The sequence below is a fragment of the Rhododendron vialii genome, chromosome 9a, assembly GCF_030253575.1.
Source record: "Rhododendron vialii isolate Sample 1 chromosome 9a, ASM3025357v1".
NCBI classification, from domain to species: Eukaryota; Viridiplantae; Streptophyta; class Magnoliopsida; order Ericales; family Ericaceae; genus Rhododendron; species Rhododendron vialii.
This window is the reverse complement of record NC_080565.1, coordinates 6,059,887-6,073,464: the sequence shown is the minus strand read 5'-3', so window position 1 is coordinate 6,073,464 and position 13,578 is coordinate 6,059,887. Positions and strand designations below refer to the sequence as shown.

The 13,578-nt window shown below is 39.3% G+C and overlaps 3 protein-coding genes across 3 annotated transcripts; 2 read left to right on the top strand and 1 right to left on the bottom strand.

Moving 5' to 3' along the window:
* The first annotated feature begins 324 nt into the window (after positions 1-324).
* On the top strand, positions 325-4,536 carry LOC131299542 (protein FAR-RED IMPAIRED RESPONSE 1-like). Its single transcript, XM_058325130.1, has 3 exons — positions 325-401; positions 467-545; positions 2,191-4,536. Exons 1-3 carry the CDS (start codon positions 325-327, stop codon positions 4,534-4,536), a joined length of 2,502 nt encoding a protein of 833 aa, XP_058181113.1.
* A 1,635-nt stretch (positions 4,537-6,171) lies between these two features.
* LOC131301552 (uncharacterized) lies at positions 6,172-7,729 on the bottom strand. Its single transcript, XM_058327915.1, has 2 exons — positions 7,498-7,729; positions 6,172-6,644 (listed from the first exon to the last, which is right to left on the bottom strand). The coding sequence occupies exons 1-2, from the start codon at positions 7,679-7,681 to the stop codon at positions 6,313-6,315; spliced, it is 516 nt and encodes a 171-aa protein (XP_058183898.1). The 5' UTR covers positions 7,682-7,729; the 3' UTR covers positions 6,172-6,312.
* An 898-nt stretch (positions 7,730-8,627) lies between these two features.
* LOC131301547 (disease resistance protein RPM1-like) lies at positions 8,628-12,369 on the top strand. Its single transcript, XM_058327909.1, has 2 exons — positions 8,628-11,525; positions 12,002-12,369. Exons 1-2 carry the CDS (start codon positions 8,753-8,755, stop codon positions 12,013-12,015), a joined length of 2,787 nt encoding a protein of 928 aa, XP_058183892.1. The 5' UTR covers positions 8,628-8,752; the 3' UTR covers positions 12,016-12,369.
* The last annotated feature ends 1,209 nt before the right edge of the window (positions 12,370-13,578 follow it).

Here is a 13,578-nt window from a genome sequence, read left to right as displayed (position 1 = left end):
TACATCTGGGATGGTTAGCGCTTATCTCATCTTATAGCATTCCTTATCCTGTAGGATTTCAGTTGTAGTTTATCCCATCTGGGGATCTTTGGTTAGGATAAGTAATATCCAAAGAATATTATTTATCACATTCTAACCAAGTGCCAAAGCTGGTCCTTGGACCTTAGTTGTAGTTTATCCCATCTGGGGATCTTTGGTTAGGATAAGTAATATCCAAAGAATATTATTTATCACATTCTAATCAAGTGCCAAAGCTGGTCCTTGGACCTCATGCCAGCTCCGTCCTATAGGCGGAGCCGGTATCCCCTCACCTTGTCATAGGCTATGTCTCCTTGGGAATTGTGGGCGAAGCTGGCTGCTATCTCCCAGGTCCGTATATCGTATAGTGCTCACATTGTCAGGTTTTTCCTTACTTATCAATTACGATATAATCTAACATTGTGAATTCAAGAACCCATATGTTTAGAATGATATCTGGTTGTTCTTCCGCTACAACGTTCCCTCAATTGATATTTGTGGGAGGCACTTCTCAACAGCAGTTGAGAGTGAGTGAGGACCACTTTACTTGATGTATATATGCATCTATATATCTATCTGTAATTTTATACACCTAAACAAATGCTTTAGCCACATTATTGGAGCTAGCACCCATACACTACCTATATTAGCGTATACTTAACAGACGAAATTACATCTAGTTTTATCGATTTTAGGAGCCAAATTTAGTTACCCATTGAAGATGCTCTAATCAACCGGAGCTCTAATGAGCTGGACAACTTGTGTACAAAATCTATACTTAATTTCTCAACAAGCTAATTGGTCCAAAATTTGGTGCGAAAAACATTTCTAAACCAGCTTCTCTCAAATTAAATTTTAGACAGCTTTTTAGTTTTTCAAGAATATGTTGTATCTCTTGATATAAGTCTTTTGCAAAATACGAACTTCGTTTTATTCGTAGACATGCACATAGCAATCTTGAATGGATAATGCTACGTCCACCGAGTTTTTTTCGGTGACCAGCCACCGAATGATGGCCCCACCCCTTAAAAAAAAAAAAAAAAAACAAACAGTGGAAAACAAAAACAAAACCACGCGAAAATCCCACAATTCAAAAAAAGCGCGCGATCTTCTTCTTCTTCTGGTTCCGAGGGAGAGAGAGAGAAGGGACAGGTCTCTACACCACCTGCACCGACGACCCGCATCACCACCTCCGACCACCACGTCAGCAGCTCCACCTCCGGCGATCACCTCCACCACCTCTCAAGAACCACGTGAAAAACTGCTGATTTGCCCTAGATTCTAATCGTGACGCACTCCACCACCAAGGTATACGTCTCTCTCTCTCTCTCTCTCTCTCTCTCTGAACTTGCCGATTCACCCTCGATTCTGCATCTTCAAACCCCTGAAAATTACAGTTTCAAAATTTGGGAAAATTACAGATTTTTTTGTTTAGTTTGATTGCATAAATTAGGGTTCGAAGTTGATATCGGGTAGCCAAACTTGTTTCACGTGGGCTGCGAAATCCATCTTTGGAATGGCGTGGTGAATTGGGAATGGGATATTTGGAAAATCAAACACATAGCAATATGATTTTTGAGTTGGATTCCTGTAATAAATGGTAGGACTTGTAGATAGAACAGGATGCCTATGGACACATGTCCTCCTAAAATTTGATATTTGCAGTTTTTTGTGAGAAAAATTAGGCGGCTTTTATTGATGGATGTTTCCACTTCAAGTTTGCACATCTATGCTCTATACGAATAATTTTGTTCATATGTGCTCGCTTCACAGTCTTGCTTTTGAAAAATATCCGAATAATGGATGGCAAGAGGGGTTTTTGAACCTTAATTCTGTGAATTTTATACTTGAGATTGTTATTTGTTTTGAAAGGTTTCAATGGGATTTATATTCAATGTAGCTGACTGATTTATATGACAAAAATAAACACATAACAATTTGGTATAAAGGGAAGTGCACTTTTGTTACTGCTACTGCATTTTGGACTACAATGGGCTCTTTACGAGTAATTTTTTGGTGGCTTCAAACTATGTTTGATCATGACGTGGTTGCCATGTAATTATGCTAGTTGAAGTTGTTTCCCATAAACAGTACTAAGCAATAATTATGTATGTTATAATTGTCCTGAGTTGTGATAATGTTTACTTGTTGAGTTAATTTTTGAACATGTAGGTGATGTTTTCGTTTCCATCACCATCGTATTTGATGTTGTCGGATTCCATTTCGTCAACACTGCCTCCTCGACCGAGTGGAGACAATGAACAAGAACTAGAAGAGTTATTAAGTGGAGACAGTGAACAAGTAGTAGAAGAGGTATCGAGTGGTTCTTCAAAACAAGGCTGTGATGAGATATGTAGTAATGAGGATGGAAAGGAGGCAATAGAAAATTCTGAACAAATAGTTGAGGAACCAAAGGTTGGAATGATATTCGATACACAAGATGAAGCTTACCGGTATTACTCAAGATATGCTCAACAAATGGGATTTGCTGTGGCAAGAAGAAACTCGAAAAAGGGAAAAGATGGAAACGTGAGACATGTATGTTTTGAATGCAATCGTGGTGGAAAGGCGAGGGTGAAAACAAGCAATCCAGTCCAACCACGACCACAAACAAAATGTGATTGTCGAGCTCGGCTTAATTTGTCTACAAACTCAAATGGAAAGTGGAAGATAAGTCGGGTTGCCTTGGAGCACAATCATGAAAATAGCCCGGGAAAGGCCAGGTTTCACAAGAACTATAGGGTGCTTGATGAACATGTGAAAAGAAAGCTCCTACTGAATGATAAAGCAGGGATTAAGACATACAAGACTTATGACTCACTTCAAATTGAAGCAGGGGGACCTGAGAACCTTCCATTTCTTCCCAAAGACTGCCGAAATTATGTGGATAATGAGCGACATAAATTACTTGTTGAAGGAGATGCTGAGGCAATGCATAGCTATTTCATGAAGATGAAAGCGGACAATTCTAACTTCTTTTTTGCCATGGATTTGGATGATGAGGGTCGATTAGTGAATGTTTTCTGGGCTGATGCAAGGAGTAGGGCAGCTTGTAAGGAGTTTGGGGATGTTGTGACGTTTGACACAACATACTTGGTAAACAAGTATGACATGCCTTTTGCTCCATTTATAGGTGTGAACCATCACGGTCAGTCAATTTTATTAGGATGTGGTCTCATCTCTCATGAAGACACCAAGTCATTCTCGTGGTTATTTAAGACTTGGATGACATGCATGTGGGAATGTGCTCCCAAAGCAATTATTACCGATCAATGTATGTCCATGAAGAATGCTATAGAAGAAGTACTCCCTAACACTCGACACCGGTGGTGCATATGGCATATCTTGAAAAAAGTGCCAGAAAAATTGGGAAAGTACGACGCGTATAAATCAATTTCAACTTCTTTGCGCAATGCAGTTTATGATTCACTGACAATAGAAGAATTTGAGGATGCTTGGGATGTATTCATCAAAAAGTACCAACTCCAAGATAATGAATGGTTACATGGGTTGTACTTAGAGAGGAATCGATGGGTGCCGGCTTTTGTGAAAGATGTATTTTGGGCAGGAATGTCATCCACACAAAGAAGTGAGAGTATGAATTCATATTTTGATGGTTACATCAACTCAAAGACGACCTTGAAACAATTTGTAGAGCAATATGGGAATGCATTGGCTAAAAAGGTGGAAAATGAGAAATATGAAGATACGAAAGATTTGCACTCTTACATCCCGTGCATAACTGCAGCTGAGTTAGAAAAGCAATTTCAAAATGCTTACACGCATGCGAAGTTTAAAGAGTTTCATGCCGAATTTATTGGGAAACTTAATTGTTCTTTGAAAGAAAGAAAAGTATGTGATGTTTGGTCAGAATATGAGGTACAAGAAGACATGACATTTGGAGAAGTTGGAGAGGAATGGACAAAACGTGTACCATTTATTGTCGAGTTTAATGGTGAGACCAATGAAGCAAATTGTAATTGTCGATTATTTGAGTTTAGAGGAATGGTGTGTCGACATCAATTGATGGTGTTCCATGAAAGAAGAGTTCAAAAAGTACCTGAGAAGTATGTCTTGAGAAGATGGAGAAAAAATCTGAAAAGGGCTCATACTAAAATTCGAATCAACTACGATAACTCTTCATCAACAATTGAAGCACGCCGGCATGACAACATGTGCAATCTCTTTAATGAGGTTGCCGATTTGGCGGAAGATTCTCAAGAGAAGTATGATAAGGTGATGGGACGGCTACGAGAGCTAAAACGAGAGTTGATTGAATGTTCGGATGATTGTGGTAGTAATAAGGCTTCCGATACTCCAAATGATTCTTGTCCACTTGGAGATGGAGTTCTACCTTCCAAAGAGAGCAGGAAGATCCTTGACCCGGTAGCTCTCCGTCGAAAAGGGAGACCGCCAACGAAAAGAAAGCAAGGTTATGTTGAAAAACTTGGTAAGAAGAAGAGAGAACCAAAAAAGAAGACATTGTCAAACGAAAAGGCGAAGGTATACGGTTTTTGATTTTGTTGTTGCATACTCTATTTGTTTTTTTTAAATTTGTTGCATACTTGTTAAGATAGACATATACATATGTTGGATGAATGCTTATAGTTATATTATTTCACTCATTTTAGGAGAATGCAGATGGCAATGTGTTTGGGACACAAGAAAGCGTTGCAAATGTAAATGTAAGAAACTTTTTTATTGCTAAGTTCGTTCCTCCTAAAATTTCTTTATTATGTTAATTTTTTTTTTTTGGGCAGAGTTTCCAAGGCTATATGGGGCAATTCATGTGGCCAAACATGATGCCCCATAATATGCAACCAACTATGGCACAAGTTTGGAGAGGACAATCGGGTACTCACGTTTGGGGAGGAGGACAATCGAGCAATCACCAAAGTCAAGGAACAAGTTTCAACCAATTTTTTAACAACTTTCCAACTTCACAAAGCAACATGCCAAGTTTGCTTGATAGTCAAGTTTGGAGAGGACAATCAGGTGCTCAAGTTTGGGGAGGAGGACAATCGGGTACTCAAATTTGGGAAGGACAATCGAGCAATCACCGAAGTCAAGGACATGGTTGGGGAGGAGGACAACAAAGTTTTTTGGAAATTTTGAATGCAAGAGCTAATGGTGAACAATAGAAAACTTTTTTGATGAGTATGAACATGTGTCTCTCATTTTTGTGGGTTACGACTTAGTTTCGGATCGTTAGAATTTTTTGCTTTTAATGGGAGTCGAACATGTGTCTCTCATTTGAAGTTCCCGTTTTACTTTTGGTGGATTGAAAGTTTTGGGTATGGATTTGTCTTAGGCCACAACGAGAATTTGGTGATTAGTTTTGTGAACTTATGAAACTGCAGTGGAGAGCTCTCTTTGAAAATATGATTATAGTTTGAACTATTTTAGTAATGTGACTGGTTTAGTAATCTGATTGTGTCTTTTACTCTCTTTGAAAATCTAATTGTGGTTTTGAAAAACTGTGTTAAGTTGCACAAATCTATGTAAGGCAAGTTATTAAAGCATAGTATTTGTCGTGATATTTTGCTCCCGGAAGGCAGATTAATCAGACATTAAAATGTCCACAAATGCTGGCTCAATAAGTGGATTCTTGTTTGAGTGATTTAGGTGAAATTCTTGTTCCAGAACTTGCATCGGAAATTGTATTCGTTTGAAACGCTCTTTCGAAAAAAGGAGACTCAAAAGGATACTACAATATCATACTTTTAATCTGAGGACAATATTTGAAATTTTTTGGGCAGCATCTCCCCTGTTTTTTGTCGGACAATATTTGAAATTTTTTGGGCAGCATCTCCCCTGTTTTTTGTCCCAGCCCGACGTCTAGCGTCTCAGTCAAACAACAGGCAGCAACAATAAACAGCAGTCTATAAGCCTACGCCAGGCATTTCTCATCCTAATTACCATTCACAAAATCAAAGTCATAAAATCCTAAGCTGGGCAAACCAAGTCAAGCAAACAAATCATGTCTAAAACCCACGCCGGGTCATCATTTTTAAATCCACAATTCCTGTGTAAACCAACGCCGAGTCATTCTCATTACGATCATCAGTCACATTCAAATTTAAAACTTTAAATAAACTCAAGCATTGTTATGAGCAAACCACAAGGTAAAGGAAAGTACAGCATCCATTGACATCGATCAAGTGAGGTACATGTGTCATGAAATTAGGATACAAAAAGGAGACACAAGCTAAGCATTATTACATCAGCTTTCTACCCTGGATAGTGCACCAATAAAAGAAAAAATAAATAAATGAGCAAAAAGAAAAGAAAAGCCTAGAGTGTCACTTCTTGCAAGGTCCCTTTGGAGTCTTCCGAGTCATGTTCACCAGGGCCATCCACGTTTGCTTGCACATATTTGCACCGAGCAAAGAGAAAGGAAAAGAACATTGCAATGTACATGCACGTATTTGCACCACCATGGCCGTCCACGTTTGCTTCCAAAGGTACAAGCAAAGGTGGGTAATCGGTGCGGAGTTGAGCAGGTTGAGACGACAATTGCACATTGCAATGAACTTCGACATACACCCTCCAAGCTATCCAACTTTCATATATTCCAGGGACTATTCCAACAAAAAGAACATAATCGGACCTTTTTCCAGCCATTCCTAGATAAAAAAAGAAGAAGCAATGTCAACAAAGAATTGAAACATGATCAGAACATTCTTACAAAGATACGGGAAAGAGGCATTATAGCCAGGGTCCTATTCACTATTTTATGCCATTTGTACCTGATCTAGTAAAAAGTGTCTATAATATGCTTCTTTGAATTATGACAATGGACTAAAGTTATTCGGGTTGAAGTCTATGATGTTATAATTTTGTGAAAATCATATCATCTGGTATATGTTTGTTGTGATGTATCTGTGGTTGTTTTGCAGGTGTAGTCATGTTTGCTCCTATGGTTAATCCATATGAATCAAGCATGACTAAGGACGACATGTTTGGAACATGGGAGATGTGGGGCAAAGGAGAAAACTAATGTACAATGTAGCAAGAAGATTCCCTACATTACTCAGTTACTTCTACAAAGCAAATACCCATGACTTTGTTCTGTTTTTATTTTCAAAAAGAGTTCATTAGCAGTTCATTCCAACAAAAATCAATGCTTATTTGATGAGACCGAAATTTTTTGCAATTTCGAATAGGTAATCAGACACACTAACAGGTAGCAAACAGGTAAACAGAAAATCGGACACAAATTTGCAATTTCGAACCCTAATTCATTAGACCAGTGCACACAAAGTTTCTCAACTTCGAACACTAATTTTCATTAGACCAGTGCACACAAAGTTTCTCAACTTTAAACCCTAATTTACCCAATCAAACTGAACACAAAAAATCTGCAATATCCCCAATTTTCGAAACCCTAATTTTTGGGGGTTTGAAGATGGAGAATCTAGAGCAAATCGGAAAGTTCAGAGAGAGAGAGAGAGAGAGAAGAAGAAGAAGAGGAGAGACCTTGGCGGTGGAGTGCGTCCCAATTTGAATCTAAGACAAATCCGTAGGTTTTCGCGATTCTCGCGAGGTGTTGGGGGTGCTCGCCGAAGTTGGAGCCACTGACGTGGTGGTCGGAGGTGGTGATGAGGGTCGCCGGCGAACGTGGTGGTGATGGGGGTCCTCGGCGTAGGTAGGTGGAGGACATGGTGGTTGCGTTCTGATTTTCTCTCTCGCTTTTTCTTGGAACCAGAAGAACAAGCATTGTGGTTGTTTTGTTTTCGCGTGGTTTTGTTTTTTGTTTTCCACTGTTTGTTTTTTTTTTTTTTTTTTAAGGGGTGGGGCCATCATTCGGTGGGCTGGTCACCGAAAAAAACTCGGTGGATGTAGCATTATCCATCTTGAATGTCCCCAACCTCCTAGTACTAGGTACTCTATAAACTAGAGACCACCTTTTGGTCCTTTTTCTTATCAACATCTTTAAATGCCTGAGGTGCCGTTGCACCTCCCCAAAAAGAAGGTAATTTCAAGCTCAAAAATTATGTGTTTACGCAAATAATTTTTCTATCAATATGGATCTAATTTGATAGATCTAATTGAGATCTTTTAAACGGTGCAAAAAAAAAATTAAAAAATTATTTTTTCATTTTCGTTATATTTAAGTTTAAAATTATCTTTTTTTTGAAAAAGTGAAACGGCACCTCAGGCATTTAAAGATAATGAATTAATGTACTTTTGGTTGTCTACTCTTGTTTCCAACTCTCCTTAGTACACAGTGAAACTTCACGGTGACAAGGATAGTGCTTTTGGTATTATTTTCTAATTTTAGGAAACGTCAAAATAAGCTTTTAGTTGCAAAAAAAATAAAAATAAAGGGAGATTTACTCTTTAGTCCATTATTCCTATTTTTGGGAGAGTTTTTTAAGTATTGTTTTTATTTAAAAAAAATTCACGTTAGTCTTGCCTCCAATATTTTTAAAAATATTTGAATAAAAGTAAGAAAAATTTACTACTACAAGGTGAACGGTAGCTTGTTGAGGTTACCCCTGGGATTGTTTTCGAAAAGTCATTGTTAATGTCACTTGGGCTATAGGACTGTTAGATAGCAAAGGGGGGCCACGACTACCATACATGCATATAATTATTTGAAAGTAGCTGGTGAGCAACTGGCAAGACTTTGACTTAACTATTTACAGTAATTTCACCAATCTCATCTTCATCAATCCCCAACACCTATCCATTACCAGGGGAAAAAATTACCATTTTGAAAAGGGTTGACATGGCCATGATAGCAGTGAAGGTGGTGGTGGAAAAATTGGCAACGCTCCTAGCAGAGGAAGCTCAATTCCTCGGCGGAGTTAGGAGGGGAGTTAGTGAGTTGCGTGATGATTTGGAAAGCATGAGATCTTTCCTGCAGGATGCCGAATCAAGAACTGAAACAGAAAAAGGCGTCGAAACGTGGGTAAAGCAAGTGAGAGACGCAGCCCATGATACCGAGGACATCCTGGATGAGTTCTCTTTCCGCTTGTCATTGCCGTCTCGACCGGGGCGGTCGAATGGTAATTTTGTCCTCTCTCTTCAGAGATTCTTTCACTGTATTCGCCACTTGAGGACCCGACACCGCTTAGCAGGACAGATAGAGGACGTAAAGATGAAGATCAAGGATATTTCCAATAGACGGAATGCGTTTTCGTTTATAAGGATTGAGGACGCCACGAGCTCGTCTTCTACATTGAACACGTGGCATGATCTTCGACGTGCTTCTCTCTTCATAGACGAAGCTGATGTTGTGGGAATTGAGAATCCCAAACGTGTGTTGATTTCTTGGCTTCTAGAAGGAGAGAGGAATCTTACTGCTATCTCTGTGGTGGGGACGGGCGGTGTGGGGAAGACTACTCTGGTGAAGAAAGCTTATGATAGTCAAGTTGTTAAGAAGTACTTTGATTGCCATGCTTGGATAACTGTTTCAAAGTCGTTTACAGCAGCGGAGCTTCTACGATCTGCGCTAAAGGAGATGTTGGAAGAAACAAAAGAGAGAATTCCAGAGGGATTTGATACAATGGGCGAATTACAAGTGGTGGACAAGCTAAAGGAATATTTACAAGAAAAGAGGTACGTAGTTGTGTTTGATGATGTATGGAGCACAAATGCTTGGGAACTAATGAAATTTGCACTCCCCGATTGTTGTTCCGGTAGTAGAATAGTTTTCACTACGCGAATAAGTGACGTTGCAGCCTCTATAGACATATTCAGTCATGTTTTCCGTCTCAAACCTCTGCCAGAGGAAGACGCTTGGAAACTCTTTTGTATGAAAACTTTCCGAAGGGAAAGCAAGGGTGTCTGCCCAAAAGAATTGGAGAGCATGTCTCGAAGTATACTAAAGAAGTGTGGGGGGTTGCCACTAGCAATTGTGGCAATAGGCAGCTTGTTGTCTAACAAGGATAAACATGTTTTGCAATGGATGAGAGTGCATGACAGCCTTTATTCTGAGATGAAGAGTAACTCCAGCCTTGAGAGTCTTGAAAGAATACTTCTACTAAGTTACCAAGACTTACCATATCACCTTAAATGTTGCTTCTTGTACTTGAGTGTTTTCCCGGAGGATTATTTAATCAAACGGATGAAAATAATTCGGCTTTGGGTTGTTGAAAGATTTGTGGAAGAGAAGCGAGGCCTCACCATGGAAGAGGCTGCAGAGGAATACCTGAATGAACTTGTTAGTAGGAGTATGATTCAAGTAGTGCAAATAGACTACTTCAACAGGGTTAGGACTTGTCGCGTGCACGATGTTATGCGCGAAATTATCCAGTTGAAATCCACGAATGAGTCATTTGTTTTGATACTGAATGATAAAAGAATGTCACTGGATGAGAAGATTCGTCGAATGGCAATTCACGGCAGTTGTGAGGAGCTCCCGTTGGACATGAGATTTCCTAGCCTCAGATCTCTATTAGTTTTTGCGTCTTCAATGTCTTTGGGGGAGGCCTTTTTTAAGGGTTTTAGATTGTTAGGGTTGTTGGAGCTTGATGGTACGCTGCTTTTCGAATTTCCTGTGGAGTTGTCCGAAATGATTCACTTAAGATACTTGAGTTTGAGGAGGACGATGATAAGTGAGCTTCCGGAGTCCATTGGAAAGCTCAAGAACTTGGAAATACTAGATCTCAAACACACTGTCATATCAACCCTGCCTCATGGGATATTGAAGTTAAAACATCTTTTCCAGTTGCGAGGATATGGCAATAGTTTTCATTCATCAACGCATTTTCCCCTTACACACGGCATGAGCCTTCCAGTAGGCATAGGAGGATTGACAAAGCTACAAAAGTTGGGAAATGTAGAAGTGAATGGGAACGGTGATATGGTGAGAGAGTTTGGAAAGCTAACTGAGCTAAGGAGATTGGGAATCTTACAACTGACAAGAGAGAATGGGATGGACCTATGTTATGCTTTAGAGAAATTAAAGCACCTTTCCGCTTTATACATGGTGTCCATAAGAACAACCGAACCCCTTCTCTATCTAGATTCTCTCTCAACACCTCCGCGGTTTATTCAACGCCTGTATCTTAAGTGCAGATTACCGAATTTGCCTAAATGGATCCCTTCCCTCAGTTACCTAGCAAAGTTAGTCCTCCAATACTCCAATCTGAATGACGATCCACTGAAAGCACTTCAAGGATTACCAAACTTGGTGGTTCTTGAACTCCGTGATGCTTACGCAGGGAAGGAGTTATGTTGCGATGATGGAGGATACCCCAGGCTGAAAAAGCTTGGCCTCCTCATGTTAGGACAATTGAAGAGCGTAAGAATGGAGCAAGGATCAATGCCTGAGCTAAGAGCGCTAGATATTGCAGCCTGTGAGAAACTAGAAATGGTTCCATTGGGGATTCAACACCTCAGAAACCTACAAGATCTAACAGTATGGAATATGCCTGACAAATTCCACCAGAAAATAGAGCGACCACATGGTGAAGATTTCTGGAGGGTTCAAAATGTTACAAACATCCAGCTATCCAAGTACTCACCCTTTCGCGTGGCTTATGCCAATTCCATTGGTAAGCTAACATCTAACTACCCTTTTTCTCGATGGACAAATGCTGCTTATGACATTTTCACACCTGTATGCTTAACTTTTTCTTGGGAAGATAAGGGTTGGGGTTCGGTTACTGTTTGCATTTGTACATTCATTTGGTATCCACAAACACACATGCACATGCACACGTGCACACACACACCCGCGCCCACCACACACATTGACACCCCCACACCCACGACACGCACACGAATGTGTCGGTCAGATTCTACACTAATTATTGAACCTGTATTTTAACTACAATCGATCGTAACAAATAAGTAGAGTACTAGTAGTTGCATTAAACATTTCAACCACGTGGCTCAGCACTGTGTCACCCATCCAAGCCAAAGCTCATTGTGTTGAAATGTCGAATAGGATTAATATGTGCTCCTCATTGAAAATGATCAAAGGGTTACCATTGATTCTTTCCTGAGTTTCCTCTGTTTGTTTGGACAGGTATAATCGCCTAAGTAACGCAGGCTGAACAAAGTGAAGGCTACATGGAATCCCAAGACCAGTCAAGTCGAACGTATGCTTTCTGTCGGAACCGTTTTCAGATCCGAGCTCAGAAGCTCTAACATTCCATTCCAGATTGGTTCCGACCAGTTTACTTTTACTTTTTCCTTCTGTTCTTTTTTTCCTTTTTCATTCTGTTCTTAAGGGCAATTGTTAAGGCTTTGATTTCTTTCGTGTAAGACAACTTCCCCAATTATGTTTTACTTATTTGTATACTTCTTAGTTCTTATGGTTTTTGAGATTTGGTTTTACATTAAACCAGGATTACTGTGAAATACTAATATTTTTAGACTTTCTGTTTTGCTCTTTTTTCTGTCTCTCTTGTAATTTTTTTTTTTTAAATCTTGGACAATTATTCTTGTTATACCTGTCCGATAAACAAGGTTTGACGTTCTTTAATTTGGAATTAACAGGTTTCGAAAGGGTTATAGCTGTCTCGAAAAGTTACTCCAATCAGGAAAGATTGGGTCATAGGTCCTCTGAGCATGGTCCGGATTGGTTTAGTTTTGTGATAAATCAAGAACCAAGCCTACTTTCACGGATTGAAGATTTTCAAAACCAAGGCAGTCAACGAAAAGCCTCCAAACAATCCAAACCATTAGACTATGGCGGTTCTGATTTCGAATCATGTTTTATTTCAAGTTGAGATAATGAAGTTACAAAGCATTTGAAGCAACAAAAAATTGCATAAAAATTAAAATAAAACTTGTCATTAAGCTAATTTTATTAAATTCAAAGGTATTAATCATCTAGAATGAAACAATATCATGGTTGAGCCTTTTATTATCTAGTTTTTTCTAAATTTCATAACAACTAAATGTAAGAATGAAATTAGCGACTGTTGTGCTCGTGCCTAAAGGCACTTACCACTGAAATCTAATAAAAACCTTCACTAACAATACAATTCTACTTGCAATGTGAGCATTGCACTTGCCACAAAATTTTCTTGACACTCGTGTCAAGAAAATTGCTATTTAGGTCACATACATGGTCAATAGTAAAAACATTTCAGATCAAAATGGTTGGATAAACTTTATGAGATTCATGCTTGGTGCACTGCTGCTATGCTCTCTCCCAATGCTACACTAAGTATCGTTATTACTAAGTGTACAACAAAATTCCTTGGTCGTCTCCGTCAATGGTACTTAGCTCTTGATGAATACCGACAACTACAGCTCAAACAATTGTCAACCCTTGATCAATTTATCTCAGTCCTGCACACTGAGTTTCTTGGTGACCACAACAACACAAAAGAGTTTGTTCGAGAGGAATATCTCAGCATGAAGTGTTGTTCATTCAAAAGGAAAGATCTCGAGATTCATTATGACCGTATGTCTCAGAGATTTTATCTTCTCAACGGCATGGATGATGTCAATCTCAAGCAAGTCTTTCTCAATTCCTTTCTTGAACCATTGGGCAATGAGACAACAAGATTACTTCAGACAAAAGGATTGACGCTGAATGCAACAACCTTTGGTGGTATTTACCAGCACTCTTTGATTGCCTTGAAAAAATTG

Coding starts and splice junctions, on each gene's coding strand:
- LOC131301547 (XM_058327909.1), top strand. CDS start 8,753: ATGGCCATGATAGCAGTGAAGGTGGTGGTGGAAAAATTGGCAACGCTC.
- LOC131301552 (XM_058327915.1), bottom strand. CDS start 7,681: ATGTCCTCCACCTACCTACGCCGAGGACCCCCATCACCACCACGTTCG. Junction 6,645..7,497: donor GGACGCACTCCACCGCCAAG/GTCTCTCCTCTT, acceptor TTTTTTATCTAG/GAATGGCTGGAAAAAGGTCC.
- LOC131299542 (XM_058325130.1), top strand. CDS start 325: ATGTCTCCTTGGGAATTGTGGGCGAAGCTGGCTGCTATCTCCCAGGTC. Junction 402..466: donor TATAGTGCTCACATTGTCAG/GTTTTTCCTTAC, acceptor CCATATGTTTAG/AATGATATCTGGTTGTTCTT. Junction 546..2,190: donor CTTCTCAACAGCAGTTGAGA/GTGAGTGAGGAC, acceptor TTGAACATGTAG/GTGATGTTTTCGTTTCCATC.